At 50.8% G+C, this 27553-nt stretch overlaps 7 protein-coding genes across 8 annotated transcripts; 4 read left to right on the top strand and 3 right to left on the bottom strand.

Annotated features, from left to right (window-relative positions):
- Positions 1-101: 101 nt before the first annotated feature.
- On the bottom strand, positions 102-634 carry J3458_015222 (uncharacterized protein; the record flags this gene model as incomplete). The annotated part of the gene is made up of 1 exon (XM_066120727.1): positions 102-634. Exon 1 carries the CDS (start codon positions 435-437, stop codon positions 102-104), a length of 336 nt encoding a protein of 111 aa, XP_065974319.1. The 5' UTR covers positions 438-634.
- Positions 635-5488: 4854 nt separating this feature from the next.
- Positions 5489-6013, top strand: J3458_015221 (uncharacterized protein; the record flags this gene model as incomplete). Its single annotated transcript, XM_007817735.1, has 1 exon — positions 5489-6013. One exon carries the CDS (start codon positions 5489-5491, stop codon positions 6011-6013), a length of 525 nt encoding a protein of 174 aa, XP_007815926.1.
- A 3439-nt stretch (positions 6014-9452) lies between these two features.
- On the top strand, positions 9453-10691 carry J3458_015220 (putative secondary metabolism biosynthetic enzyme; the record flags this gene model as incomplete). The annotated part of the gene is made up of 3 exons (XM_007817736.2): positions 9453-9886; positions 9964-10320; positions 10397-10691. The coding sequence occupies 3 exons, from the start codon at positions 9453-9455 to the stop codon at positions 10551-10553; spliced, it is 948 nt and encodes a 315-aa protein (XP_007815927.1). The 3' UTR covers positions 10554-10691.
- A 13-nt stretch (positions 10692-10704) lies between these two features.
- On the bottom strand, positions 10705-12591 carry J3458_015219 (uncharacterized protein). Its single transcript, XM_007817737.2, has 2 exons — positions 12505-12591; positions 10705-12448 (listed from the first exon to the last, which is right to left on the bottom strand). Exon 2 carries the CDS (start codon positions 12245-12247, stop codon positions 10802-10804), a length of 1446 nt encoding a protein of 481 aa, XP_007815928.2. The 5' UTR covers positions 12248-12448; positions 12505-12591; the 3' UTR covers positions 10705-10801.
- Positions 12592-12716: 125 nt separating this feature from the next.
- On the top strand, positions 12717-17087 carry MRE11_1 (meiotic recombination). 2 transcript variants are annotated; one of them, XM_066120725.1, is made up of 4 exons: positions 12717-12904; positions 12971-13098; positions 13164-14256; positions 14315-17087. In XM_066120725.1, the coding sequence occupies exons 1-4, from the start codon at positions 12889-12891 to the stop codon at positions 15256-15258; spliced, it is 2181 nt and encodes a 726-aa protein (XP_065974317.1). In that variant the 5' UTR covers positions 12717-12888; the 3' UTR covers positions 15259-17087. The 2 variants fall into 2 exon arrangements, with proteins under 2 accessions (XP_065974317.1, XP_065974318.1); XM_066120726.1 differs by having other exon boundaries at positions 12717-14256.
- On the bottom strand, positions 15418-17087 carry J3458_015217 (uncharacterized protein; the record flags this gene model as incomplete). Its single annotated transcript, XM_007817739.2, has 1 exon — positions 15418-17087. Exon 1 carries the CDS (start codon positions 16498-16500, stop codon positions 15418-15420), a length of 1083 nt encoding a protein of 360 aa, XP_007815930.2. The 5' UTR covers positions 16501-17087.
- Positions 17088-26011: 8924 nt separating this feature from the next.
- On the top strand, positions 26012-27378 carry J3458_015215 (uncharacterized protein; the record flags this gene model as incomplete). Its single annotated transcript, XM_007817740.2, has 4 exons — positions 26012-26290; positions 26355-26597; positions 26675-27178; positions 27247-27378. The coding sequence occupies 4 exons, from the start codon at positions 26012-26014 to the stop codon at positions 27376-27378; spliced, it is 1158 nt and encodes a 385-aa protein (XP_007815931.2).
- Between the last annotated feature and the right edge of the window lie 175 nt (positions 27379-27553).

Below are 27553 nucleotides of genomic sequence, written 5' to 3'. Positions count from 1 at the left end.
TTCACGCAAGATTTCTCGTCACCCCGTGGCCCCTGGGCTGGCTGCTTGTCGAGCTGTGCCTTTCCGCCAGATTCACAAGACGCCCTTCACCTCCCTGCTCATCACAACTGCTTCTCGCAAGACTCCTTCTTGTCGCCCGGCTCCCCCGGGGCCGAGGTAGATTCGAGAGGCAGCTCCTGATCCTGGGTAGGGGCCGGCGTAGGCCGGCAGCACGCAATAAGCCCATTCATTCCGTTATAACCAATATATTGTTGATTTTCAGAGCAAATAGTTGACTGAGTACCTCCCTGCTCCTCGCAAGATTTCGTCACGTCGCCCAGTTCCCCCTGGGCTGGCTGCTTGTCGACTTGATTGTTCTCATCGGCAGCCCGGGGTAGGGGCAGCCGTAGGGCAGAGACTAGAGCAGCGGTGCAGACGAATACGATGGCGCACTTCATGGTAGAGGTGGGTTTCAGTTTTGAGATGCTGGTGCGGATGGGTAAAGCGGCAGTGAGAATTAGGACTAGAAGTGATGATTTGAGGCGAGACTTGATGGATAAGACCGGTGATGGCGCGATTGGTACCAGCTGGTGAAAAGACGATTGAACAGGTCGGAAGCTCAGGTATATTTATAGGAGAAAGAATTGGAGGTGCCATGTCATGACCATGTTAGCATGACAGACCAATTTCCATAAAAGAGGCTATTAATACCAGGGTCCAGGAGTCTCAAACACCAGGATACAACTCGGGGTTGTCGTCGAGTAACTGCTACGGTGAAGCCTTGACTCATGATTGTCATGCTTGGGCCTCCGTGGCACAACAAGTTAGACAACTAATATCCACACTTTTTAGTGTGTTTTACATGCAAGACTAGTAATAAGCTTACCTTGATAAAAGTAATATTAGTTTTACAGCTTATATTGAGCGTTTATGGTGCGTTTATCATGAAATTCCCACGTACTATTATTAAAAACAAGTTGTGAAAGTATGTACCACATGTATAATGTAGGTCTGCTAAATTACAGCCTCCCCCACACTGAAATACGAGACAGCTCCGTGGCCACCCTGGAACATTGAAAGTTGTCAAGCGTACAACCGAATGGACCAGTCCTAGCTGGAGATGACTGCGGATTCGTGCGAAGGGCAAATGATGACTCGCGCCGCACTCACCAGCATGGCATGGTCCCGATGGTCAGTCTCCTGAGTCCACTTTCCTTATCGTTATCCCACTGGTTCATCCCACCTTGTCCGTGGGGCTCCAAATTGATCCATGATGGAAAAAGTCGCTGCTCAGCAGATATTGGTCCCCATCACCCATGGCTTTGGTCGTCTGTTTCAATGACAACAATCCCTTTGGGTGCGCGCCAAAGTGCCATTTTTGCGATACCCACCCGGTTCCTTTTTGGTAATAAAGCGAAAGGTTAAAAGGCGGGCCTCTTGGGGCTATAATCAATACAATGCAGCTCTTAATAAACTTAACAATTTATTATTAGTGCCTTTTAATTTAGGATCTTTTATTAGTTTATATTTTTATTCGGTACGTAGTACTATGCACGTGGCACCCTGGCGCACTCAAAGGGACATGTTGGTATCACAACCCCAACAATGCTTGATACGCACCTCCACTTCAGCAATGTTGCCGCCCTATACGGAATATCTGAAGCTGTCGACAAGAAGGGTCCAAGGCTTGGTCCTGAAGCCTGATAACTAACTGAAGGTGTAGGGACGAGTCAGGATGAAACTGGGAGGACGTAACAAGGTGACGCGGAGAGAGGGGTGCCTATGCATTAGTCAAGGAAGAAGCAGGGCAAGGGATCGAATAAAGAGCCCATGACAGAGCAAAGGAATGGATTCAGCCCTGCCTGCTCTCTTTGTGAGAAAAACACCATGGAGCTCATGATGCACAGTGCCATTTGAGGATGCACACGATGCAAATGTAGTGCCACTCGAATGTTCTGGATGTTCTTGTTCGGAAAATATATCTCTCGATACCGTCACATGACGTCCCGGTCAGTCATCATGGCACAAGGTCGGCGGGGGCATGAGGCCATGACCACTTATGCCGGTGGGAGGCTCGAGGCTCATGAGAGCCTCATAGAGGAGGGATGAATGGGGGGCTATTTCCCACTCATCTGCTCAGGACACGCACGTCCCAGATCATGCCGGAAATTGGTCCGGATCATGACTCATCCTTCGCAGAGCCATGTTGAACTGGATAACACAGAATAAAACTCGGACGTGCCGCGATCCAATCGCACGTGAATCTGAAACCACAAAGGCACCCGACCGTAGGATTCAGCTTCGCCGCCCACCCCTCCTCCATGTCGACTGACCCTGAATCAAGCCTAGTGAGACCAAAGCGCAGCTGACATGCAAGGCATTGAATCGCGCACGTATCTACATGTCTTCTGTAACAAACAGCTCCTGCCAAAAAAAGATGGCATCGCACATATGATCACCCAAGGCTCGATCAACTGCCGTCACCTCGACGATGCTCATCACAACAAGTGCAGCCATGACAAGCCGTGCCGACTTGGAGTCCAACCCTTTCAGATCATCACCAAAAATTGCAAAAGGTGTAGTCCACCACAATTTCCGCGACCCATCTCAGATATCTATTCTCTGTCCCTTCTCTTCTAGCGTGATAATCCTGCCTTTTCTTGATGCCCACGACCAATGGCCCCGACAAGGCCAACCAAGAGAGAGCCAAGTTCCTGGCTCTGCGCGCCAGTACGAAACCCGTGTTGCGGAATTGTAACAGCGCATATCCGGTCTGTCACACCTCTATATGTAATTTCAATACCATTACGCGAGAGCTTCGATGATCCTCTATTTTCGGTCCAAGTAGTCGCTTGCATTGTTAGAAGCTTTTGGTCTATTTGGGTTCGGAAGCAAACCGCGTCCATGTCTTCACGAGATCTTATTTTAGTCATACGATAGAGTGTCAACTTGGAATATGTGCAAATACCCATTTGGGTGCAGTTGCCTAGAAATATTCAAGAGGGCACCACGCGAAAAGTACATGTTGGTCACAGATTGCCTCACTGTTGAGGAGAAGACTATCGTAATATTTCCCCGTACGAACAGCCTTTGACTTATTCATAGCATGGAAACTACATAGGCGGCATCAAGGATCTTGTCTTCAGGAGAAACATGTGTTTAAAATACGGCGACTAGCGAAAGATCAGAGAATATTGCAGGCAGACCAAGATAAATACATGCTATGCTCAGGCGCGTACATTCTATTCAACACTCTTTGGTCGCCTTGATTCACTAGCTCCAGTTGACTACTCAAGCCCTGCCTACTTGAGCTCGTGGCGTCCGTAGAAAAGCCGAATCAACCTTTACGCGCCTTGAGCAATCCCCTTGCTTGGTTAACCGTCGTCCTTCTGTGGATGAGGTCCGTACAGGCTTTCACACCGAAGACTGAACAAGTATTAGCATCAACATGTGGACTCCTTGGTCAAATCCCTTACAAAAATATTATGATGGTACATGTTGGGGCATGGAGCCTGGTTGAACATTTTGCCCGTCCCGTTGCAGGACTCGCACTTGTCGGTTGTGCCTGCTTTCAGGCCCTTGATACAATAACAATCCATAGTTACGCCTCTCGCCTTGTGGCACATGGGGGCATAGCACCAGAAGCATAGACAGTACCTCAGGTGTGCGAGCACGTTGCATAAGCTCCCAAAGACCCCTTTGCAATTTGGGCAGACTAGCCCATACTCGTCGGAGCCCGCTATCTGCCCACATTCAAATAAGATGCATCTTTTTTCGTGATGGTCTAAATAAACGAATTCTTGATGACAGTTGAGGCATGTATTTCTAAAGTGGTTAGCTGTTTAGAAAAATAGCATTATGGCAAAATATACCCTTGACGGCGAGGTTTCTACGTACCTTGAAGACATGGTGAACTTGGGCGAAATTGCGTGCGAATCTGATATCTAGGAGATTTTTTTTGTGATCCCTCTTTCGAGTAAAACAGTCTATTTCTTAAGAATTGCCTGATCAAATTGCTACTTGTTGACGATTGGGTGTAGAAATGAAGCATAGTGAGCCCGGTCGAGCGTTAAATGAGAAAACAGAGAATATATAATAGACAAGATACGCTGATTTTATCCCTAGTCTCCGTGATACTTTTTTCACCCCTCTCAGAGCTTGATTGGCCAACCTATTCGGTGTGAATCCGTAATTCAAGGATTGAATCGCCAGCAAAGAGGGTGAGTCAATGATGGTGATGATACAAGTCAGTGCGGGCACAGATGTCCTTGGGAGGTAGAAATCATATACAGTCTAGGAGACATTCCAGTGAGCTACAAGTCAGCCTACAGTAGCACGTCGTAATGTTAACGAGTGCAGTCTCAATGTGTATAGTTTTCTTCCCGCAGTGTTGCTGTGGACGATATAGATTACAACAAGGCTTTTCCCATGGTGTCGATTGGCCGTGATTCACACCAACCGAGCAGACAATCATGGTTACTGACTAGGCGATGTTCTTATTCATTCCCCGAACTCACCGCGTATCACAGTCGACACTAGACGTGTCACAGTTCGCAGGTCAGCATCTTCGCGCCCTCTTCCCGCCCATCACCCGACCACGTCCAAATCTTGGCTTGCTTTCCGCCCTGCGCAAATAGACTATTTCCTACGTGGGCCAACATATTGGGCCCCTAGTTAGTACAGCCATGGAGATTGGATCGCAGTCTGCCCTAGACTTGGTAGCTTACTCTATACACAAGGGACCGAAGAATAAATTCATCCTACCTAGTAGGTAAGGGTTGTCCAAGTATTACTACATGGGCGGATCAACCAAACAGTTCGTGCATAACTTGTCAAACCGCCCCATAAACGTCAACTGGTCCAAGTCGGCACTACCTCCACTTTCAACGCAGTGTGGCTTGCAACTTTAATTATAAGGTTTCCATGTCAAGATATCCTGCCGTTTGATCCGGAGCCTGAGACATTTTCCTCCAAATTTTGTTTGCGCAAGTAGCTTTCAAAGGCTTGAAGAGAAGTGCTGCATTCGGCCTCCAACTTCACCGAGCAATGCCCACGTGAGATGTCATTCGCCGGCCGGACGGCCACTCAATCTTCCATTCCGTTTGAGGATATTACATCTCTACAAGGTTTACATCTTCTAGATTTTGCCCTCAATGTTAGCCTTTCTAATGACGCCATAGCGATGAGGCCGAATACCCAATAGACCTTCTTTTGATTCCAGTCATGTCCCTACGCAATAATCATTTTTAAGCTTTGTCCCGCTAACCTTCCTTTCTATATACCTCCGCATAATTACTGTCTCTTGATATTCTGCCACAACAGAGTAGGCATAGCTTACTATGAGTGGAACCCTGCAAACTACGGTTTGCCCCTGCTTCTCAACTATATAAGCCCTGACTCTCTCTCTCTCTTTCTCATCCCTTCTATTGCCTGGACACCTCAACTGGCCAGATACCTCTACATATCCTACTCCACTGGAATTTATACTTATACTATTCAAGTTCTCATCATGATTGCCAAAACTTTCATTGCCGTCTTAGCTTCTGCTACGACCGTTCTTGGAGCACCATACACATACGACAACGACCAAGCTATCGTTCCTGTACAGGTCCCCGAGCATGAAATTGTACAGTCTAATAACGGTCCTGTCGCCAACGTCTTCGCTGGCTCCGATGATTTTTCGCGACCTCACGAGAAACCATATTGGCCAGCAATATCAAACCCAGAAGAGTACGAAGAAATTGACGGCTGGGTGCTTTTCAGCGAAGAAAAGTTACAGGCCCGCATCCACGGCAACACTTTCTGGAATGTCAAGGGTAAACTGGACGACAGGTTCCCGGTTGGTAGCTTCAAGTTTGATCCCGTCACTTTTAGGCTTAGGCACCCTGAAGATTACAAGGGAAGATTTACCGGATACGCTGGCAGAGGACAAATCGTTTTGCGGTGGGAGAAGTCGGGTGCTACTATTTCTGGCAGAAGCCCGATTGGTGATTTTCCCATTGAGGGAGAAAGCTATGTTGATTACTCTCCATGAGTCGTTGATACGCCGGTGCACTTGCGCCATAGAAGGCATAGGTATTTGGCCTGCAATAAGTTGGGATAGGCCAGACGCAGTTGGAGCAGCAGGAACAGGAATCACACCATCCTCACTTAGTCCTCAGTCTTAGGGGGAGAAAAGTCTTCCTTTACAATCCAGTATTGCCCATTAGTTCGAGTCATTTGCCGTTGTTGTGAATATGCGTCTGCCACGTCCGAACCGACATCCTTGCTTGAACTCGACAAGCCACCTCCTGCCCTCTATTCTTCTGCACGCACGGGAAGCAAGCCGCTTTCACTAAAGTAACATCTTTCTACTTAAAATAAGCGAATTTTTACTGTGCACATCCGCGACCTCTCTCAGCCATGTCATGGTACCTCACAAGTAGTTCAGGCTTAACTTCGTACTATTCTGTCGACGGTTAGAAGAACGGCTAGGCCCATATGGAGTGACGCCAAGGCGTCTAGTATAGTCTTCTCAGATGACAAGGTTCGTTTGTTGTTGTGTAGTGTGTCTGTCCCTACGAAAATAGAAAATACGGCTCGCAACATGACTCAGCCCTGATTCCCCGATCCTCATTACAATGCTACAATCCCGCACTAGCATCATTCGAAATCCTGGTTTATGTACGCGTGTAGTTTCTAATTTATTGGCCCAAAAGCAGCGCGGCAACTACTCAACCGACAATACAGGATGTTCGTCATGTAAATAACCACACTATAAATTCAAGCCTCTATAAAGACTGTAAAATAGCGGTAAGTCAACTATAGAATATTAATTGGTTGCTTCGAGGTATGCTAAATATGAATCAGGAAAAAGGTACACTAAACGGTAATCAAGTCAGAGCATGGCGCAAGCAATTCATGAAAACGGCACAAGGCTTACACGAGGCCCATTAACAATATCAGCAAGTCATAACTATAACTATAGAGGCCCTTTGCATAATAATCCAGGCTAAAATTATTCAATCCAATGAGAAGATATGAGGACTCCTTCTTAAATACAAGAAACTGTGATCAAATGAGTCATCCGTATTCTCCCGATTTTGTGTGCACAAAAAGCGGCCACACGCAAAGGCACTTTGGCTGTACCCAGCCGTGATCCGGACAAGGGCGTAATTTTCGCACCCACAAGCATCGAACCAAAGTTTTCAAATGCCGGAGACCCCGGGTCGAGGAGTCAAAGGCAGACAGGCCAGGGAGCTGTGTTTATTTGTTCATATTCACGCTGAATGCGACTAGATTGATAAGTGCTCCGAGAACGGCCGGGATCGGGAACGGACGAGACGCAAGACGGAACAAGAGACGGGCTAATGTCTAGAGCCGCACTCCGGCCTTTCCCCTTTTGTGTGGCATGATAGCGCAATGCCATGGCTGCCTACGTGACGTTGCCGCTAGGCAGAAGCGATATCTGTTTACGGCTGTAAGACAGTGGTGACTAAAATAAACTACTTCCAAGGGCCAGAGTGTATCACGAGCCCACATGCTATATAACTTTAAGACATTCACTACGGGCAAGTCGAATACCGGTTCCAATCACTCCAGTCCGTCTGTTTCGAAGTACTAATTTACTTGAAAACTTGAGGTGCCGAAAAAGTGCAAGGGAAATGCCGCATGGTATCATTACGGAATTGGTCGCTCAATTACTCATTTCGGAGACTGTTTCGAAGGCCCCACAGATAGAATGGCAAGTCTTGCACTGCAAGACCGGGATAGAAGTCCAGCGTGGCAAAGGCGGCAGCCAAGGTGAACAAAGTCCGTGTTCCATAACCGAATGGCATCTCAGAAACATACATCGACCCAGTACATGTCTTTGAGTCCAGCGGGAGGAATACCCCAGCAACGTACTCTATATACTTGTACGCTGCCCGACAGGGCCATCAGGAACAGCTGTAGTACTCTAATACATGTTCTTGTTTTATATAATATCTGCCAATACCGAACGAGACACCATTGCTCTTATATGCCGTCCGGCAAAATGGGTTCAATGGACCCCCGGGATATAACATCACCCAAAAAGGGTGACAAGGCACCTGATACGCCATACGATGACGCCGAAGCAAGAGAAGGAGCCGATATCCTGAGCACGAATGCGCCGTCATAACCCTAACCCTCATACTGCCCCCGGACAAGGACGGGCGAAATGTGGTGGGCTCGGTCACGGTGCCGAATTGGGGATCCCTCAACATCAACGTCGGCAACGTGTCTCTCAACGTCTTTACGGGCGACGTCTGCATCGGGCTTGTGACCCTGTACGACGTTTTTCTGGCCCCGGGCAACAACACCGTCTACCTCAACGGCTCAGTCGACATCGACCACATCATTGAGAACATCGGATCCGTCCTCAACAGCCAGGCCACCTCTTTGAGCAAGGTGCTGATCGAGGTCAATGTGACGGGCAATTCCACCGTAATGAACGGCCAGCGCGTCCCATATGTCGAGGATATTCTTTAAAGCCGCAAACTCACAGCTTCGTTGTCGATTACGGAGCTCTTGAGCGTGCTTGTCAACGGGCTTGTGGGCCACGGCAGCGATGGCGACTTGGTTCGCGTTGTTGGCGATTTGTTTGGCAACGAGTCGTTTATCGATCACGTCGCGGGGCACTGGAATGTTACCAAGAACGCATCTACCTAGGGCACCGGTTCAAGGAGATTCTCCCTTTGGTGAATGCTGCTGAGGGTGTGGTGGTTTGAAGCGCCAGGTGTACTTGAAGACCCGTCTTCAGCAAAGGGCACTAATTGCATTAATTCCGGTGAGTACGGGTACTCGTGTATGTATTTCTACAGTGTTTTTTTTCTACGGTCATGTTGAGAATGGGTGTGCAAAGTTGCAAACCTCAAAACTGTATTCAAGGTTGATCTCATCAATCCCAAGAAAGCAACGAGAACCGAATCTTCGAAATTCGCCAGCGTGGTTCAAGGATGTTTTTCCTATATAGAACTTGTCTTTGCTGCTATAAAAGCCGTTCGGCACTACGCTCCTTCACAATTGGTTTGTTCGTTACCAATAACGGCAAACGCCACACGCGCGGATCTGCAAGAAAAGATCCACCAGAAATTGTGCGGAGAACGGAACTTGTCTGAAGAACTTGAGCGAAAACTTGAGCGGAACCTCGGCCGGGCGGAGTGATTATCGATCCTTGCCGAACTCATCAACAAGAGGCAGTGCGTAACACGTAGAGTAACTACGGTTCGCCATAGCCCATCCCCGGCATGCCCCAGGTTTCGTCTGTTTTGACTTTTGTAGTATGCAGTGCATGTTATGATGGATTTTTTGATGATATAAACACCTCCGCGCCAGATCTTTCGGTTGTCGTTACCGTCCAATGCTGCGAACAAAGGGTATATAATACGCCATGGCAATGGCTACAGCGAGATTCAACTTGCACTTTGCAAGACTACAATTTCACACCTTCATCAAACCCAATTGTATCCAAAATGTCTGAAATTGAAACGATTCAGCTTCCCCAAAGCTATGTCACGCCAGCAGACAGCCATGTCCGCATCACAAACCACCCTCCTACCAGCAGTGGCGTGACTCCCATCCTGATTGCAACGCTGAATCGGCCGCAAAAGCTGAATGCCATCACCTCAGATATGATCTACGCCTTGATCGCTCTTTTCAAAACTGTCAATGCAGACGAGCGGGTAAAGGCAGTCATTCTAACCGGCGCCGGGAAGGCCTTCTCCGCCGGTATCGATCTTACCATGGACACTAGCAATATCAAGGACATCGCACCGCCTAGCGAGATGCGAGATCTTGGCGGCACTCTAGCTTTGGCCATGTTCAATTGCAGCAAGCCTATTATCGTGGCCTACAATGGACTGTCCGTCGGCATCGGCATGACATCCACCCTGGCCGCGACGATTCGGTATGTAGTCCATTATAATGAACTATGCGCAGAAAAGACAGAGTTGGGCTTTTACTTTTCTCACATTTTGAATCTAGCATTGCTCCCCGGACCGCCGAGTTCGGGTTCCCGTTCGCCCGCATCGGCATCACCATGGAGTCGTGCAGCTCCTTCTTCCTGCCGCGAATGGTAGGATACAGCAACGCAACATATCTCCTGGCAACGGGGAAGAGGTATCCCGCAGACACGCCCGCCCTGAACGGCATCTTTGCCGAGCTGGTCCCGGAGCCAAAGAACGTCCTGCCACGGGCCGTTGAGGTGGCAGAGGACATCGTCGCCAACGTTAGCATCATGGCAGCTTACCTGAATCGCCAGTTGATCTGGAGAAACCCGGGTTCGGCTGAGCGAGCCCATCTTGTCGACAGTCCACTGCTGTTCGACATGTTTAGTGGAAAGTAGGTTCATATTCATGCCGCCGTCACATCACCCCGGGCATCGATGGACATTGTTGGCTAATTTTTTTGTCTGCAGTGACCACCAAGACTTCAAGAAGGCCTTCTTTGCCAAGAAGAAACCCACGTTTTCGGCGGATATTTGGAAGGACGCGCCACGCGGATATCCCTGGTGGGACGAGCTGTCCGTCAAGACGCGTCAACCACGGAAGCAAACCACCGACAGCAAGCTTTGAGCCAACATCTATGAGGTATTGACGACAGAGATGCAGTCTATAGTGATGAAAAGAGATTTCCTGCATGGCCATGTACTCCACATTTTCCAAACGTATCTATTTTAGATATACGTCTAAATTTATAAAGTGAGCTATGTCCACAAGAGACGCTTGCTTGCTAAATTTCGTCTCGGAGTGACCTTGAGCTATCGCGCTTTTATTCACCTGAAATCCGCATGACCCATGACACTTTCTGCATCACTACGCTGTCAAGTCTCGCCCATTTTCTGTATCTCCTTCTCAATCACAGCCCATGTCCTTGGCGGAAAGTATCCCATCATCCAATAGTTCTCTGAACGATCCTTGCCCAACACCGCCATAACATTTCTCAAAGTCGCGTCATTCCCCAATATAAAAGACTGGTGATAGACCATGGTGCCCGGTGGATTGATTCTCTGCTCCCCAGCTTGCCCAGTCTTCGCCACAGCCGGCGAAAAGTCTACCAGCTTCACAAAATCTGCCTTTGTCCAATTCGAAATCGTAAACAGCTCTCCGTTCCATCCGCCTGGAAGAAGGGTAGGATCCCCGCCGGCATCCAGGACTTTGCGAAGTGCAAACAAGAAGCTTCGAAGTTGTGGTGTTGTGGCTTGCGTTATAAGGGCCTCTCTGCATCTCGATGCGATGACCCCAAGAGGTTGTCGCGCATCGTCTTCCGAGAGCTGAACACTTGACCCAATCACCACATTTTGAATGTATACTCCGTCTGACTCTGCAAACTCGGGAATACGCGGTCGCAGGTCCAAGGCACACAGCGCGTTGACTGGTCGTGGAGATGGCTGGGCTAGAGCAACCATTCTGACGGCCCATGCCATGATCACATCACCTTCACTGACCCAGGGAGCCTTCTCCTGTCCTGATTTCGCCACCGCAGCTTCATCCAGTGCCTGGCGACGAAGTTTGGCCATGGCTGCCTTTGGGAGACAAATAGTTTGGGACTCTATGGTTCGTTCCGTAAGCACACCCCACAAGAACAGCACGACAAAAAGGAAGAATTTGAATCCAGTGAGCACCGTCCGTCTCAGCACCCATTCATCGCCAGGCGCAGCGTCTTGAGCAGCGGCGTACAGAATATCGTCTTTAGCCCCAAGCAAAGCCGGAACTTGGTCCTCTTTGCCGGCAAGAACCAAAGACCAGGCCTTCAGAAGCCCCTGAAGGCTCATCCCGTCCATCAGAGTATGTGGCCAACAAATTGAGACCAGGGTCGCGTCGGTGAAAGTCACGACATGCAGAGACACCTGCGGGACATCCTGGCTGACAAGTTCTCCGATTGTCGATGGTGCATCGGGTCGGACCGAAAGGGAGCGAAAATCCGAGGCACCCCGTTGCAGTGATGGCTTCTCGGTTGGTGACGGGAGGTCCTTGGCAAGAGAGTGTTCACCTATGGCCACGTCAAAGGTCTCCTTGGTGTATGCCACCGGCGGGCGGTCCTTTGTAAAGGTTTTGGGTACATGCATCTCCAGCTTGCCCCCTTTTCCAACTCGCAATCTCCCACCCAGCTTTCTCCAGTCCCCAATCTCGAGCAGGCGCCACAGAGCAACGCTTAGCTGATCACCATCAAGGACATCGTTGAAACGCAGGGTCCAGGCCATTATGAGGTTCCTTAGACCCCGGCTATTGTCCATGAAATGGGTTGGGTAGATCTGGTCGTCTGCCATGATGGATTGGTGCTTTTGTACGGAGTACAAGAATCGTCAAATGAGTCGCGCCGATTTACTGGGTAGCCAAGCTGCCAAGGTGTGGTCTCAGCTGCGATATTTGCCCAACGTGACCACCCGCCGTCGACTCTGAGACGTCTTTATTTTTGTATATTACCAACCAGACTCGAGGAGTCGTAAATGCCGCGTTTCCGAAGTAACCTGATAACCAGTTAGCTAATAAAGATCCGTTATGACCCCCGTCAGATAGGCCGCACCCTGGATTACATCGTCTGTGAGTGCGCAAATGTCAAGCGAAGCTAATCAAAGAAGCAGGTTGGACGCAATGGCATGCCGTATTAAAGTCACCCCGCACCTGTGTAACAAAATGCAGTTTCTACTCCTGAAGGTCAAGAATGATGCCCGTTTGCCTGGTGTCAGCTTTGCACGTGATCTCGCACCATTTCGCGTCTCCCGCGGCGTCCAGTGCGCGTCTCCCATGATCCATCGTTCCAATCGAGACAAGCTTCCCGGCGAATAGCTTGGCCCAACGATTGTGCACATTTTGTTGCATAAATGACCAACCCAAGGTTTCACAATTATTATTTGCCATAGTTCAGGTCATCCGGCATCATTTCTCAATCCGATAGACGATCAGCACTATGACCGAGTTCACAGGTAACGACACTTGGTCACGAAATTTGGTCACGAAACAATCCACCTCATCTGCTAACAAAAGTTCAGAGGCCGATACCATCAGAATCCTCGTCGCAACAGACAATCATGTCGGCTACGAAGAGCGCGACGCCATTCGCAAAGATGACAGCTGGCGAACTTTTGACGAAATCCTGAATATTGCTCGAACTGAAGATGTCAGCGTGATATCATTGCCATGGCAGACTCAGCATGCTTACTCCCCAGCTAACATGCCCTGCAGGTTGACATGGTCTTACTTGCTGGCGATCTTTTTCATGAAAATAAACCGTCGCGAAAGTCTCTCTACCAGGTCATGCGTACACTGCGACAAAACTGCCTCGGCATGAAGCCGTGCCCTCTCGAGTTCCTCTCCGACGCTGCCACCGTCTTCGAAGGCGCATTTCCCCATGTCAATTACGAAGACCCCGATATCAATATTTCAATACCTGTATTTTCTATCCATGGTAACCACGACGACCCTTCGGGAGACGGCAATTACTGCTCGCTCGACTTGTTACAAGCTGCCGGTCTGCTTAATTATTTTGGACGAGTAGCCGAGGCTGATAATATCGAAGCCAAGCCGATTCTCCTCCAAAAGGGTATTACAAAACTCGCCCTATTCGGCTTGAGTAATGTCCGAGACGAACGAATGTTTCGAACTTTTCGAGACCATAAAGTCAAGTGGTTCAGGCCAAATGTGCAAATGGGTGACTGGTTCAATATGCTCGCTGTCCACCAGAATCATCATGCACACACCGCGACATCATATCTTCCGGAGAACGTACTACCGGATTGGCTTGACTTGGTAGTTTGGGGGCACGAACACGAGTGTCTCATTGATCCAACACAGAACCCCGAGACAGGCTTTCACGTCATGCAGCCTGGCTCGTCGGTAGCCACGTCGCTTGTGCCAGGTGAGGCGGTGCAAAAGCACGTGGCCATTCTGAGCGTAACAGGCAAGGATTTCAAAGTTGACAAAATCCCATTAAAGACGGTGCGCCCGTTCGTGACCAGAGAACTCGTTTTGGCTCAAGATAAGCGATTCAAGGGCTTAGACAAGAAGAAGGACAACAGACAAGAAGTGACCAGACGGCTAATGGAAGTTGTGGATGAGATGATTGAGGAAGCAAATGCAGATTGGGAAGCCATCCAGACAGATGAAGAGGCCCTAGAAGAGCGACCGCTGCCTCTGATTCGGCTCAAAGTCGAGTACACGGCCTCGGATGGGGGTCTGTTTGAGTGTGAGAACCCACAGCGGTTTTCCAACCGATTCGTCGGCAAAGTTGCCAATACAAACGATGTCGTCTACTTTTACCGCAAAAAGACTTCACAGCGTAAGTACCGAATCGATTCAGCTATTTTTGCTAGGCGCTGGACTAATGCACTATGCAGGCAAAGCTACAGCCACCCTTCCCGAAAATGTTCTCGAGGCCCTTGCCGACGGTGCAGACGCCATAAAGGTGGAGTCGCTGGTACAAGACTTCTTATCTGCCCAGTCTCTTAAAGTCCTTCCGCAAGGCCCCTTTGGAGACGCGGTAAATCAGTTCGTTTCAAAGGACGACAAACATGCCATGGAGTTGTTTGTCTCGGAACACTTGACCGGCCAAGTGAAGCAGCTCCTTGGGCTTGAATCTGATGATGAGGATCTCGACAGTGCCATGGACATTTACAGAACCAGAATTGAGCAGCAAATGGCCAGTGGCCCTGGCAGAGGAATGTTTAATGCTGATAAAAAACGGGTATTAAAGCCAAAGCCCGATACTTGGGATAGTGATTTCGACGGTAACTGGGGGGACGAGCCTGACGCATGGACATACGAAGGTTCTACCCACGACCTGAGTCTAACCACAACACAAGGGTTTGGGCGGACCGGTACGAGCAGGGCAGAAGCTCACGGCGAAGAAATGTCCGACGATGAACCAGCACCAAGGCCTACAAAGCGGACAGCCAGAGACACAAAAGCAGCTACCACAAAAGCCGCCGGGAAGAAGGCCTCGACACAGAAAGCCCCAGCACGGGGACGCGGTCGTAAAACCATCGAACAAAGCGAGGAAGAGGAAGAGGATGTTGTCATGGAATCGGAAGAGGAGCCTCCGCCACCACCGAAACCCACCACGAGGGGCAAAAGAGCAACAGCAACCAGAACAGCGGCATCAACGACGGCGAGGAAGACGGCGACGCGAGGTCCCGCAAAGTCCAGGCAAACAAAGCTAGACTTTTCACAAAAGGGTGGGGGCGCGAGTCAAAAGGCTTTTGAAATTAGTGATGATGAGATATCTGACGATGATGCGTTCGAGCCCGCGCCTCCCGTGTCAAGTAGAACGAGGAGAAGATGATGTAGACATGTGGCCCCGAACATTTAGGCCGTGGCACATGTGTCGTAAAAATGTATATACCCAATCCAACGCACGAGCCTGTTAAACTTCAAGGCTGTCTATCTATTCGTCCTGTTGTCTGTCCATTACCAAGTAAGCCCATGAAGCAATACGTCCGAGTCACACATCGCCGCCAATAACCTCCTCGGACATTTGACTCGCAAAATACGCCTCCATCTCGGCCCACCAGTCCTTGATCCCCCGAACATCGCACCAGGCCAACTCCCACGGGTCTTCAAACCACCACCTGCCCCGCCCCCTGTCACTCGCATACTTCTTCAAACTGCCCCCGTCGAACCGGTGGTTCTTGACGCCCGTCAGCAGCACGGCACTCCCAACCCTGGGGGTAAATTCGTCGGGGTCCAAAAACACAGCCAGGTGGACCTGCTTGGCCGTGGAGGGGTCGGTGATGCGCGCCGTGCGCTGCCTGTACGGCGGCAAATGGGAAGACTCGACGGCCGACAAGGACGCCACGATGGCGAGGACGTTGCACGACCAGTTTTGGCGGTAGGGCAAGTTTGGTATCGCGCGCAGCGTGGTAAGCTTGAGGGGTGTCTGGACGTCGTGCCAGTCCCGCGGCAGCGCGACGGGCAGAGACGGTTTGCCGGAGGGTTGGGCCGCCGGCTTGGACGGCGACGGCGCCTTCCTGGCAGGGAACGCGAGGGCCTCAAACTCGTCAAAGGCATCCTCCATGTCGTCGTCCTCAAAGTCCTCGCCATCTCCGGGTGCCTGGGCGGCCACGGCGGGGGGCGGCTCCGGCTTTGCGGGCGTGCTGGCTGCCGAGACCGCGGGCGATGCCTCGCCGGCCAGCTGCTCGTCGTGCATGCTGCGCACGTCGTCGTTGCACCCGAGCGTCTCCAAGTCGTTTACGACCAGGTACACCATCTGCTGCGCCTTGCCGGTGTCCGAGGCCGTGGTCCTCTGGCGGAGCTGGAAGTCCTGCACGCAGACGTAGCTGCCGACTGTGATGTCGCGCGTGTGCACGAAGCGGTGCATTGCGTCGGCCAGGAGGGCCTGGATGCAGAGCTCGCCGTCGCCGAGCAGCAGGCGGATGACTTGCCAGCGACGAGATTGTGTGAGGGCAACGGTTTGAATGTCCTCGACGAGGAAGATGGATCCGGGGACCGCGAAGCGCGTGCGCACCAGGTCCTGGATGATGGGGCGGAGGGTGAAGGAGGCCGCGTCGGGGCTTGATGGTTCCATCGTTTGATCATGATGGGTTGCGTGAGGCGGGCTTGGTGAGTGTGGCCGCGTGGTTGTTGGCGTGATGTTTTGAGTGAAGCGTGAAGTTGGATGCGTCGTGGGACACTTGGTGGGATACCGGGTAGCTAGATGTTTGGGTGGTTTTCTGGTGCCAGCTTGATGTAATGCTACAAACAAGGTAGATGTAGTAGGATAAAGATCTCTGGTTACGTATTGTTTCCAAATTTATAGTAATGTGCTGACATCAGATGCTTGGGCTGCTAAGGATTTGGGAAGACTACGCTGCAGTAGTTGCGGAATGTCAAGACAGCTATTGAGGTGCGCAATTTCGCTTTGCGCTGGGGTGGAGGAACAGATGCCAAGGCCACACGACATCACGGAAAAGTCTATGCCTGCTACCAAGCTCACAAAGTCACTGCAGACACAAACACTCAACTAGAGCAGAAAAATACGAAGAAAAAAAGAGAGTAAGAAAAGAAGTAAAAAAGGTCTCAATATCCAAAAATCTCTCCCGCCGGGAATTGAACCCGGGTCTCAAGCGTGACAAGCTTGCATACTGACCACTATACTACGGAAGATATTCAGGCGTTTTTCGCCTGTCGTAGGTGGATCATCTCGTGTTGGGGATGGGCGACGTTATTTTACACTATACGGCTTAGTAATAATGCGGCGTCTAGTCGCCGCTGGGAAAATCTGCAACAGTCTGCAGTTCTTACAATAGATGTATGCATAAGAAATATGCAGTAACTGCTATCCATGATATAATTCAGCCGAAGGCTGACTCTACATTAATCCATAAGTTTTCCGAATAATGAGGGTTTGGTGCAGGCTTGACAAATAAGTTTCTATTGGTCCAAATTTTGTATGGGAAATCGCGAAAGAAGGCTGGATTGGTTGGTGGCTCTAGAAAAGTGGGTAAAGGACAGCCACCGTCTGTCGGTGCTTCTTTGTTTACTTCTCTGTTTACAATCGTTTACAATCGTTTACAATCGTTTACAATCGCTAAATTTGCCCAGCGATCTGTTCGTTTGCTTGGCCAGCAGCCTTTCTTCCATTATTGAAACAGATGTACCGCATGGTTGGGTATGGATTATGATTCTAGGGGTAATATTAGTCCTAGATCTGAATTGGCAGTCCATTGCCCGTCTTGCGACCGAACAAAATCACCAAGTAATTTCGTTAGCAGGAGGAAATCTGCCAATCCAACTACAACCTGTCTGGAATGCCGGGACCACCGCAATTCCGAGGTAACTGACACCATTGATATACTATATATGCCTCCCTAACCTGATCAAGCGTGCCAGGTCCAAAGGTGCCGTCCTTGCATTGAGAAAGCTGGCTGTCCGTCCTACCTCAGCTGAGAGATCTGCCCCGAAAAGAACCGACAGAGACGCTGGCCTATCGCCTCCTAACCAGAGATCTGGAACCCAACCTACATCGCCAGAGAAGCTACGGCAACAACATACAGCTAGGAGTTTGTTCGGAGAGCCAGGCAGCCAGCCGCAGATAGTGCTGGGGACGCCGATCCCACCAACCCAAGCGAGCTCGCGGCTCTTCCGGGCTCTAGCTCCCTCACCGCCTGTGCCGCCCTCGACCGATCCTGTCGCCTCACATTCTGATCCATCTACTGTCCGAAGCAGCACGACTGGTGTGGACTACTCTTACCTGGCTGTTAGGTTCCACAAGGGCGGGAAGGACTCGCAAGATGATGCCTCCAAGGCCGGCGCCAGGGCCAAGCAGGCCACTATTCGGCGCGACCATCGTTCACGACGCCGTGCAGGGGAGGCTGTGTCACTAACTCCCACAATCTCTCAACTCGGCGTCTTTGAAGGTTCTGATGGTCCTGGAGAAGGTATCCTTGTGCTGTGGTCCCGGCAGTTTGTTCAAGCTAACCACGGAACGTAGCTGGGAGTCAAGATCGACTACAGGCAAATGAGCTCCCAGATGGGGATGGAATGACCAAGGAAGCGGATGACAGGGGACAGTTCTCTGAATCTGATGTTGACGTCGAGGACTATTTCAACTTGCTGCTTTCACCTGCTCGACCACGGAAGTACCTCGAACACCTAGGGGTAGAGTCTGATTCCGATCTAGGGGACGAAGACGGGAACGATAATAGCAATGCCTTGGACGAAAGCCCTCTTCGCTATTGCTCGCGGCAGCCTTCCAGAAAGTCAGGGCCTCGTCGCCGTGCTCGCCGTGGTCCTGCCCCTGGTACAGGAGGGCGGCCAAAAAAATCTCAAAGGCAAACTCGATCGTCGGGGCCGCCACGACGGTACCGGAGTCCAGTGATGATTCCACCTGAAGAATCGGCCGTATTTCACGCACAAGATCCGGTGTGGAATGGGGACCTGGACGCTTGCGCCTTGACCTGTCGTGATAAAGCAATCCTCCGTGAGTTCTGGACAAAGCTGGACAATGACCAAATGCAATTTTGTGGTCGATGTCAAGAGCGTTGGTTCCAGATGAAGATCGATTCTGATGGCATTTGTGCGCGTTGCTGTCGAAAGGATGATAAACGCGGCCCTGAAGAGCCGTACTTCTTCTCTGTGGACAACCAGTTGGATTTTGGCTCCGTACCGACTCAATTGCCTCAGCTTACACCTACTGAAGAGTCTTTAATAGGCCGTGTTCACGTCCACGTGAATATTATGCTTGTGCGGGGCCAGCAGTACAAATATCGGGGACATGTTGTTCACTTTCTCCGCGAGGTTGGCTTGGTGTACAACCAACTCCCGCTTTTGCCGCGGGAGTTGAACACTGTATTACTCCGTCCTTCCAATACGTCGTCCCATGCAAACCTTAGCCGGCAATTCACCCGCCAGTTCCGTGTACGCCGCCAGCCAGTTGCCATATGGCTTAACTACCTCCGGCGCCATCATCCTGGCTATCGATGCATCGTCATCGACGAAGAGCGGCTGAGTCAATTGCCTCAAGATGGCAATGTCCTGGACGACATCCCCCAGAGCCAGGTGGAGGCTGCCGAAGTTGGACCCGAGGAAGATGAGGAGGCAGAACCGGACCTGGAGGACGAGGCTGCGGTGCCGGACCTTTTGGCCAAGGACACGGAGCTCGATGCTCTGCGGTCTATTCTTGCCGGAGAACCAGAAGCTGAACCAAGGCTTTCCACAAGCTTCCAGGAGCAGGTGCAGCACGAGCTGCAGCTTCCGAATATACGGCGCACACCCATTAATGAGTTCAATCGCTCTCATGCCCTACTCTCCTTAGCTTTTCCCTGCCTCTTTCCTGACGGGAGAGCCGACTTTGTTGAGCCTCGGCTACGGTCAATCGACTACAAGGACTACATCGAGCACGCGATGCGCTGGCATGACGGGCGTTTTGCACGCCACCCGACCTTCCGCTTCGTCGCCTTCAATACTCTGATGCGGTCACAGGCCCGTGCACGGTCCAAATTCTTCGTGAAGCAACACGATGGTAGTCATGAACCGCTCACACGGGAGCAGCTTGTTCAGGCACTGGAGCACAGCGAGGACCCTGAGGCGCAGGTGCTAATCAACTCAATCACAAGACATGCGGTACCTATTCGCGGCACGCGCCCCTTCTGGAACAGGAAGAGGCAGGACCTCGAGGCCTATGCCTACAACCTTGGATGTCCTGGTGCATTCATCACATTCAGCCCGGCAGATTTACACTGGCGGAGTCTCTACCAGCACATGCCCCGATATGATGAATGGCTGGCTGCGTCCGAGTCCGAGAGGATGGGTCTCTCGCGCCAACTTTTGCGTCAGAATCCTCACATTGCTGCTTTCCATTTCTACCGCCGATACTGTTTCTTTCGAGATATCGTGTTAAGCAAGAAGTTCAACATTACGGATTACTGGGATCGGTATGAATGGCAAGGGCGTGGCAGTCCGCACAACCATGGCCTGTACTGGATGGAGAATTGCCCAAGAGTCGACATGGTGGATGAAGCCGCTCGTGATGTTTTTGCACGCACGTGGGGATTCCACATCACTGCCATTAATCCTGAGCCGACTAGGACTATGCCCCAGGGTGAGGGTAACCCCCTGAGCGTAGATCCACTGAGTACAGAACTGACATTCCTGCGTCTCTCACAAATCGTCAACCGCTGCCAGCGCCACAGATGCAATACCACATACTGCTTACGCGTAAGGAAGAGAACCGTTGATCTGGCGAGGGATATGGAAGGCGCTGCTGCAGATATCGAGGCGGCCAATGCGGCCAATCCAGAGCGGGAGTGTCGTTTTGACTTTCCTCGTGCCTTGCGGGAGCTGGCCGCAGTGATCAGGAAGGAAGGCAAGTCGTACTATGTCTTCGAGGCGGCGCGGAATGACAACCTCATGAATCACTTCAATCCCGCCATTATACTAGGCTGGCTAGCCAATATCGACATATCTCCTTGCACCAGCCTACAGGCGGTTATTACGTACGCTGCCAAGTATTGCAGCAAATCTGAGAAGAAGACTGAGCCTTACTGTAAGCTTGCAGACCAGGTTTTGCCGCACACGGCACACCTTCAGCCGCTATTATCCTTCTCCTCTCGCCTGATGAATAAGCTGATTGCCGAGAGAGATTACTCGGCGCAGGAGATTTCCCATCTTCTCCTTAACATTCCTCTGCAGGAAGGCACGCGGATGGTGGTCTCTGTCGACTGCCGTCCTTTGGAGCAACATGCACGTTCGTATCGCGTGGATGAAGATGTCAACGAGACCGTCGGCAGCTACAGGAGGTATCTCGAGAGAAATGACCAGCACGAGGATGCAACTTACCTCGAGTACCTGCAATCGTATAATCTCAAGACGTGGAGGAGACTCGCTGCCAACGCGAAGAAGAGAGTCCTGTCTTACTTTCCTCGATACAGGTCCGTGGAGGCATCTCCCCAGTTTGGTGACTTCTGCCGTGTTAAATTGATGATGGCTCATCCGCATCGCTCTCCAGAGGAGTTGCTCACCGTGGGCGGGCAGCGGTTCGATTCCTTCGCGGCTGCGTACAGGTTTTGCAGAGAGCAGCACCGTGACACCCATGCGGACGATCATTATGGGGAGCCAGATACAAATGAATTGAGGGCTGAGGACGACGAATTTGAGCTTGAGGTCCATGAAGAGCCCATTGTGGATGAAGACTGGCATGAACTCGCCCGCATGCTTCCCGACCGCCCGCTGGAGGAAGAGGATATCGACATGCTCGGCCGCCGAGACATCGACATCAATTATGATTGGACCCCTCACGTTGGACGGTATACTGATGACGGTATTCTCAAGGGCGACTACTGGAAGCAACGCAAGGCGGCAAACCGCCTTGACCTTGATGTGGATCATCAGCCCTTGGAAGCTCGAGATTCCCTAAACCGGGATCAGCGCTTAGTATACGATACCGTGATGGACCACTTCCTGAATCAGGAACCCTCTCAGTTGCTGCTCCATGTGGATGGTGGAGGTGGTACCGGGAAGTCATACCTCATTAATTTGCTCTCCGCGCACCTCCAAGCCGCTGCTGCCGGGAGAGGGACACCTGTTTGGCGTGCCGCGCCCACTGGCGTCGCGGGAAATCAGATATCGGGCACTACTTTGCACTCCCTGTTACACCTTCCAATCAACAAGGACTTCAAGCCCCTCTCGCCCACTGACATGGCCCAGCTCCAGAAGAAGCTGAAGGACATCAACTACCTGATCATCGATGAGAAGAGCATGCTGGGACTGCGACAGCTTTCTTGGATCGATGACCGCCTGCGCGAGGCGTTCCCGAGTAGGAATGAGGAGTTCTTTGGTAGTCTTAACATCCTTCTGGTTGGCGACTTCTTCCAGCTTCCACCCGTGCTACAGAAGCCGCTCTATTACGATAAAGAGGTGCAGGGAGTGGAGATCAAAGGCAGGAACGCATATAGACGCTTCGATAAATCAGTCTTCTTGAAGGTTGTCCAACGGCAACGGGGCGACGATCAGAAGGCGTTTCGCACAGCTCTCGAGGAATTGCGGCTCCTCCAACTGTCAGTCGAGTCCTGGAAACTCCTTTCCGGTCGAGTACAGGCGAAGCTAGATGATCTGGAGGTCGCCAGGTTCGCCAACGCCTTGCGAGTATACGCCACGAAAGATAGGGTGAACGAATATAACCACTACCACCTCGACCGCCTCGGCCGGCCAGTCATTCAGGTCAAGGCTAAGAATGTCGGCCTTGGCGCGGCTGCGGCGCCTGATGACAAGGCGGGCAACCTTGCGAAGCAGATCCCTATATGCATTGGCGCCCGTCTGATGCTGACATCTAACCTTTGGCAGCCAGTTGGTCTCTGCAACGGCGCTCGCGGTACCGTTTACGATATCGGCTGGGCACCGGGGGCTGACCCAGTCCAAGACCCTCCCTGTGTTATCATGATGGAGTTTGACAAGTACAGTGGACCTGTGTTCCTGACCACCGCTGATGGCAGAAAGATTGTCCCGATTCTCCCAGTAGACAGGGACTTCCTCATCGGAAGCACTCTCTGCACTCGCACGCAGTTTCCCCTGATCGTATGCTACGCCATTACGGTTCACAAGTCGCAGAGCATCACTGAAGATGTCATCGTGACAGATCTCTCCTGTCGGGACTTTCAGACTGGTTTAAGCTACGTAGCTGTCTCTCGCGTAAAAACGCTCCAGGGCTTGATGCTGGATGCGCCCTTTGATCGTGGTCACCTGTTTTACGAGTCTCCACCAGAGGGTATGAAGATGAAGATGAGGGATGAGCGGCATAGAAGACGACAGGTCCTTACACGGAATCCATATAGGTCAGACCACGGCTCTGCATAACTAGATAGCTAGCTAAATGTAATGGCTTAATAGTTGCTTGGCCCAAGGACTCCCAGCCTTCGGATGATCGTACCCCTTGCACCCACAGCTCTAACGTGCAAGGGGTGGCGTAGTATTTTAAGTAGATACATTGATAATATTAGCATATGCAAAAGCAAATATCACCCAGGTTGCGCAATGGCATACTATATTTGAAACTGCCAGCTGCGCCGTTAACCCACGTAGCGTGCATTCGGCATGTTACACACAACAACTACGGAAGATATTTTAAGCAAAGCATCAAGTTTATCTGTTTTTCATCCACTCTCGCTATTCGTGTAAATACTATATGAGGTAGGGCGGAATAAAATTTACACTACATGTCTGGTCGTACCTAGCCAGTGACCGCGGTAGACTAAATAATATACTGTACTAATAAAGTATATTTACTTGGATTAAAATACTTTTATAGCAGAATAAAAGTTTCATAAATATCTAGTAGAAGATTATTTATCTTTTGATTTACAAATACTTCATGCCAGCCGTAAACAGTCAACCATCTTCAAAGCCTCTACGAAATAAATGTTCATGTATCTCGTAGCAGTGTCTTATCATAGACCTGTTAAATGCCACAGAGAACGCCATGATGTGCATACTTGTAAGCTAGATATCGGGTGACTTGACTAAGGGCCGCTATGTTGGGACCTTTCGCTCCATGGCCCAGCAGTCCAACCTGATAATCACTGTAATATACCGAGCATCTTAATCCCTCCCCTGTGAGAACTTTTCCTTCTGCTGGATCTATGAGCCGCTCGTTGGTCAAGGCTGAATTTTCGGGCCCATAGGCTAGGCTTAGAATAATTGTCGGCCGTACAGAAAGCAAAAGTCTAAAATTGCGGAACATGCCGCCGCACCAAGCATGATGGCAGAGAAAAAGCCCGACCTTGTTGCTGATGTGACGTTTCAACTGCGTGGGAAGTGGGACTGGGACCGGGAAGAAAGGGACCAAGACATCCGGACACGGCCAAATTGAGGAGGTGCGAGCATAAAATGGGGCCATGGATAAGACAGAAGACGGGAATCTAAATTTTATCTTAACTATGCTTGGCAGGAGCTTGTGTGGAGCCCAATATACTCCGCATCGACGGTTCAGGCAATCAAAGGCTAGTATTTATCCGTATTTAGTTGCCTCGAGTTTAATATCAGTTTTAGATGTCGTCCACGAGTCATTTTATGGGTTCACGAAAGGGCTTCTAAAAAAGCATTAAGACGTAATGGCTTAGTCGTCAAGTATTTGCGCAAGAACTTTTGTCGCGAAATATATGCACATTCCCCATAGTCCTCCCGTACAAGACGATGTGTTAAAGCCCCAACGCCAAGAGGACGCACTTACAAGTGGGATATCGGGGATATTCGGTCAAGCGCCGCTATTGCTACATCTTTTTGCTTCCTAGCTTAGTGGCTAAGCCCGATGACTACTCTGGCACCTGATGCCAACGAAATGTTGATACAGGCCATAGGCAAAGTGGAGAGGGCCGGGTTGTGAAGCTGTTGTATTCGGGCCCTCGGGCTGCTGCTATATTTGAAGCTTTTTGGCCGGGCTAGTCGAATGTATATTGGCCAGAATAACTATTCAATATCTTGGACTATCTCCCTGCTTCGCAAGCATCTGCCTGCCGCGCGCTTCAGATAAAACCAGCAGCATCACAACATTAACCGTATACTTACACGTCAGTGGCTTAGACTCATTTTTCATCGTCCAGTTGCCCATGAGCATTATGTTGGGAACTAATTCGATGCTCGGCGACGCCCCCATGTATCATTTTGAAGAGGCGCAGCTGGAGATTACAGTCCAACGTTGCAACTGGATTGTCCGCGTTTGTATTGAATGACGCAAAACGCAGTCAAAGATGCGCTTTTCCTTAGTGACATATTCTGCCGCAGAAGCAAAGTAGTTCCTCCTGTTCATCTCTCCGCTGCCGGGCTTGGCGAAACCGAAAGCCTGGTCTCTAGGCTTCTATCGTCGTGACCGGCTGGAACTTTTGTTCTTTAGACACCTGGATGACCGGACCCGTTAATCGTATTGAGTGGGCATAGTACCCCTGTTATAATGGCTGACGTGCCGGACAAGCAGCATCGATGGAGTAAATCATGCAAGCGCTTCGCTTTTACCGCCCAAGGGGCCAGCGACAACAGTAATTCGAGAGCAAGAAGAACCTCGAGATTGCGCCATGTAATAAGAAACAAAAAAGAGAGTAATGTGGCATTTCGCAAGAAGAACCTTGGTGAATGACGAGTCTCGCAATGAGATAATGGTGCGTGGACCCTTCCCATACTGGACTGGTAAGAGCTCGCATTGCCACAACCAACCAAATTTCCTTTGCCTCAGTTCCATGGTTGTCATGTCCTGATGCATCCTGAAGTTGTTTCGGAAGATTGTGGATTTTTGGGCCTATAAGAGTCGGAATGTGGATTTTGAGTCTCAACCACAAAAATAAAGAGTCAGAGGAGCATAGATGCCAAGAAGCGAAAAAGGGGATCCGAGTAAGATGGACTAGAGACTCTACCAAAGCCACTCAGTGAATACCATGGCGGGTTTGAAGTAATAAATAGACCGCCAGAGAACTGCCCGAGAGACGCAGAATCAGCTCGGCAGCCGGTCTTTCCTGCAACATTCTCGCATTGATATTCCTACTGTCGTTACCTTTGGAGATTTACCAAACATCACTGCAAATATTTCACGACACTTGACTTGTTTGACATTGAAAATGATTCCATCTGCTCTTCTTCTGCTATTGCCTATTACGGCCGCAGCGCCTGCCTCGAAGCGCGCTGAGCCCGCTCCCCTCATTGTTCCCCGTGATGGATCTGACGCGATCCATGGGCAATATACCGTCATTTTGAAGGATGATGGCGATTCTCAAGCTCTTGCTGAGGTTATGAGATTAGTGAATGGAAATGCTACGCAGGTCTACGAGAACCTGTTCAAGGGTTTTACCGCGGAGTTTGATGAAGATAGTCTCATGGCCGTGAGAAGCCACGACAAGGTATAGTTGCTCACCATTCCACCCACCCGATCGATAGTATATACCTGTTATTGACGTTGCGCAGGTCGACTTTGTCGAGATGGACCAAAAGGTGCCTCTTCCTGACGAGCCGCAGGGCAAGGTGGAAGCCGTCGAGCCAGACCCCAAGGCGACTGCCCCTGTTGTCGGACCGCAGGACCAGGTCCCCTCGCATCCTGACCAAGTTTTCCGACGAGACACTGCCTTCACCCCATACATCAATAACCCTACCGGCGGCCAAGGTGTCTGTGCCTATGTTGTCGACACGGGTGTGGATGCCAGCCATCCCGTATGCCCTCCCCTCGACCCTGGTTTCTCCCATGCGAGCCGAGCTGCAAGCCGACAAAGGGGCTAACTTTGAGGCAGGATTTCGGCGGTCGAGCTTCCATGGTTGCGTCGTTGGTGGACTCGCACGGCTATGACTTTGTCGGCCACGGCACGCACGTTGCCGGCATTCTCGGCAGCAACACCTACGGCGTAGCAAAGAGGGTTACCATCTACGGCGTCAAGGCCCTTTCGGAACGTCCAGACGCCAGTGGCATATCGAACTTGATTGCCGGCTTAAACTACGTCGCAGAGGACGCGCCCCGGCGCAGCTGCCCCAACGGAATCGTCGTCAACATGTCCGCCGGCGTGCCTCGCATCATCCCTGCTCTCAACCTGGCGGCTCGCAAGCTTGTGCAGAGAGGATTCTTTGTAGCCGTCGCTGCTGGCAACGAAGGCCACGATGCTAGAGTCAACTCGCCTGCTTCCGAGCCGTCTATCTGCACCGTTGGCGGCTTTGGATACCGGGATTCCAACTATGGCTCTGTTGTTGATATCCAGGCGCCTGGTGCTAACATTCTATCTACTGTTCCCGGCGGCGGCGCTGTAAGCCATCAATCTCACGGCCATACTCTTACCCTCTGAATGATACTGACGCGTTTTTTCTTCTTTAGAATTACATGACTGGCACTTCCATGGCCTCGCCTTTTATCGCCGGTCTTGCTGCTTCCATGGCTTCTGCCCATAATCAGCGTGCCAGTGCGGATCTCTGCGCGAGGATGGTGCAGATGGCTTCCCGGCAATAGTGGTGCTAGGAGCCGGTTGGATACCTGCAATCTCAAATGGCAGTCAATAGGCCAAGAATTCTATTGCTGAGCTTTTCAATCCCGAGCAGGACTCATATACACTTGGGTGTGTGCAGCAGGCTGTGTACTTTGTAGCTAGCGAGGGTCTTACATAGACATAACATCCCCGTACATT

This window comes from Metarhizium acridum (assembly GCF_019434415.1).
Source record: "Metarhizium acridum strain ARSEF 324 chromosome Unknown scaffold_347, whole genome shotgun sequence".
Taxonomy (NCBI): Eukaryota; Fungi; Ascomycota; class Sordariomycetes; order Hypocreales; family Clavicipitaceae; genus Metarhizium; species Metarhizium acridum.
Note: the sequence above shows the minus strand (reverse complement) of the source record. Positions and strands in the feature narration are given on the sequence as shown.

What these genes read in the sequence shown, in the direction of transcription:
- J3458_015219 (XM_007817737.2), bottom strand. Translation starts at nt 12,247, where the DNA reads ATGGCAGACGACCAGATCTACCCAACCCATTTCATGGACAATAGCCGG.
- MRE11_1 (XM_066120725.1), top strand. An exon ending in ATATTGCTCGAACTGAAGAT is followed by an intron (nt 13,099 to 13,163) that starts GTCAGCGTGATA and finishes CATGCCCTGCAG; the next exon opens with GTTGACATGGTCTTACTTGC. An exon ending in CCGCAAAAAGACTTCACAGC is followed by an intron (nt 14,257 to 14,314) that starts GTAAGTACCGAA and finishes TGCACTATGCAG; the next exon opens with GCAAAGCTACAGCCACCCTT.